The 1,263-nt window shown below is 50.2% G+C and overlaps 1 protein-coding gene across 1 annotated transcript in view; it reads right to left on the bottom strand.

Moving 5' to 3' along the window:
• The window catches only part of LOC101863717 (serine/threonine-protein kinase N2), a gene marked incomplete at its 5' end in the record, with an annotated part of 32,511 nt that overhangs the window by 13,444 nt on the left and 17,804 nt on the right, over window positions 1–1,263 (bottom strand). The window contains 2 exon segments of the mRNA XM_013090719.1: window positions 121–272; window positions 973–1,152. Coding sequence (XP_012946173.1) covers window positions 121–272; window positions 973–1,152 — 332 coding nt within the window.

Genomic DNA, 1,263 nt, shown 5'->3' with positions numbered 1-1,263 from the left:
GACACACACACACACACACACACACACACACACACACACACACCTGTAGACAATCTTGTTCTGATGTAAGTACTGTAGCCCCAACACCACACACACACACACACACACACACACACACACCTGTAGACAATCTTGTTCTGATGTAAGTACTGTAGCCCCAACACGACACAGCCAGCGTAGAAGACGGTGCGAGGCTCTGAGAAGACGTCGCTGTGGATGTGCATCATGAGATCCCCGCCACACGCGTACTCCATCACAAAACACACGTGCTCCTGCAGATAACACGCCACAGAGTGTGTCAGACAGAGGGACATGCCACACAGGCCTTCAGTGGCAGGTTTACCATGAGTTTGGTTTGTGGAAGAGTTTTACGGCACTTGTAACAAAAATAGAAGTTGGCAGAAGTGCTGAATAATACGGGTGTTACCAGAGAGCCACTTACACAGAACAGCAGGACAGATAAGGACCATAGACGTTTGTAGCAAACCACAGCGCAGCACTCACAAACTGACCACGAGAACAAATGTTTGTTTTGTTGTGTGAGGAAAGAGAAGCAATAACGGTCATTTAGTGCCAGGACAAAGTAAGATGGATGGACAGACAGGCACAACACAGGAAAAGTAATGAAGTAGGACCTACCAGTAGCGCCCTCCAACCACCCAAACAGACAGGCACAACACAGGGAAAGTTAATGAAGTAGGACCTACCAGTGGCGCCCTCCAACCACCCACCCAGTACAACTGTGAGGAAGAAACAGACAAGATGTCCGGCCGTCGATCGCTGGGTACACATTCCCACCCGGGGGTCAGGTGAAGACAATTTCCTTTCTCAAGGACACAACTTTAGGCCCCTGATATGTAGGAACCCACAACCTTTCTGTTGAGAGCCACACAGACTAACCACTGGACCAGCCCCACCCGCATCAGCTGTGGTACACTATGGGGAGGGGAGGAGGCGGGGACACGAACTCACCGATGTCTGGAAACAAGCAAACAGGTTGACTAAGAAGGGGTGCCTCATGGTGTTGATCACTTCAAAGATTCTCTTCTCCGACATCAGACTCTCCACCTCGTCGCGGGCGATGATGTCTCCCTTCTTCAGGGCCTTGATTGCATAGTACTCTCCCGACTTTTTGTACTGGGCTAGTAAAACCTGGGGGGACACAGACAGACACATGTCAGAGACAGACACACGTCAGAGACAGACACACAGACAGACAGACATAGTACTCTCCCGACTTTTTGTACTGGGCTAGTAAAACCT

The sequence above is a fragment of the Aplysia californica genome, unplaced genomic scaffold (assembly GCF_000002075.1).
Source record: "Aplysia californica isolate F4 #8 unplaced genomic scaffold, AplCal3.0 scaffold01439, whole genome shotgun sequence".
In the NCBI taxonomy this organism is placed as follows: Eukaryota; Metazoa; Mollusca; class Gastropoda; order Aplysiida; family Aplysiidae; genus Aplysia; species Aplysia californica.
This window is presented reverse-complemented; position numbering and strand designations above follow the sequence as displayed.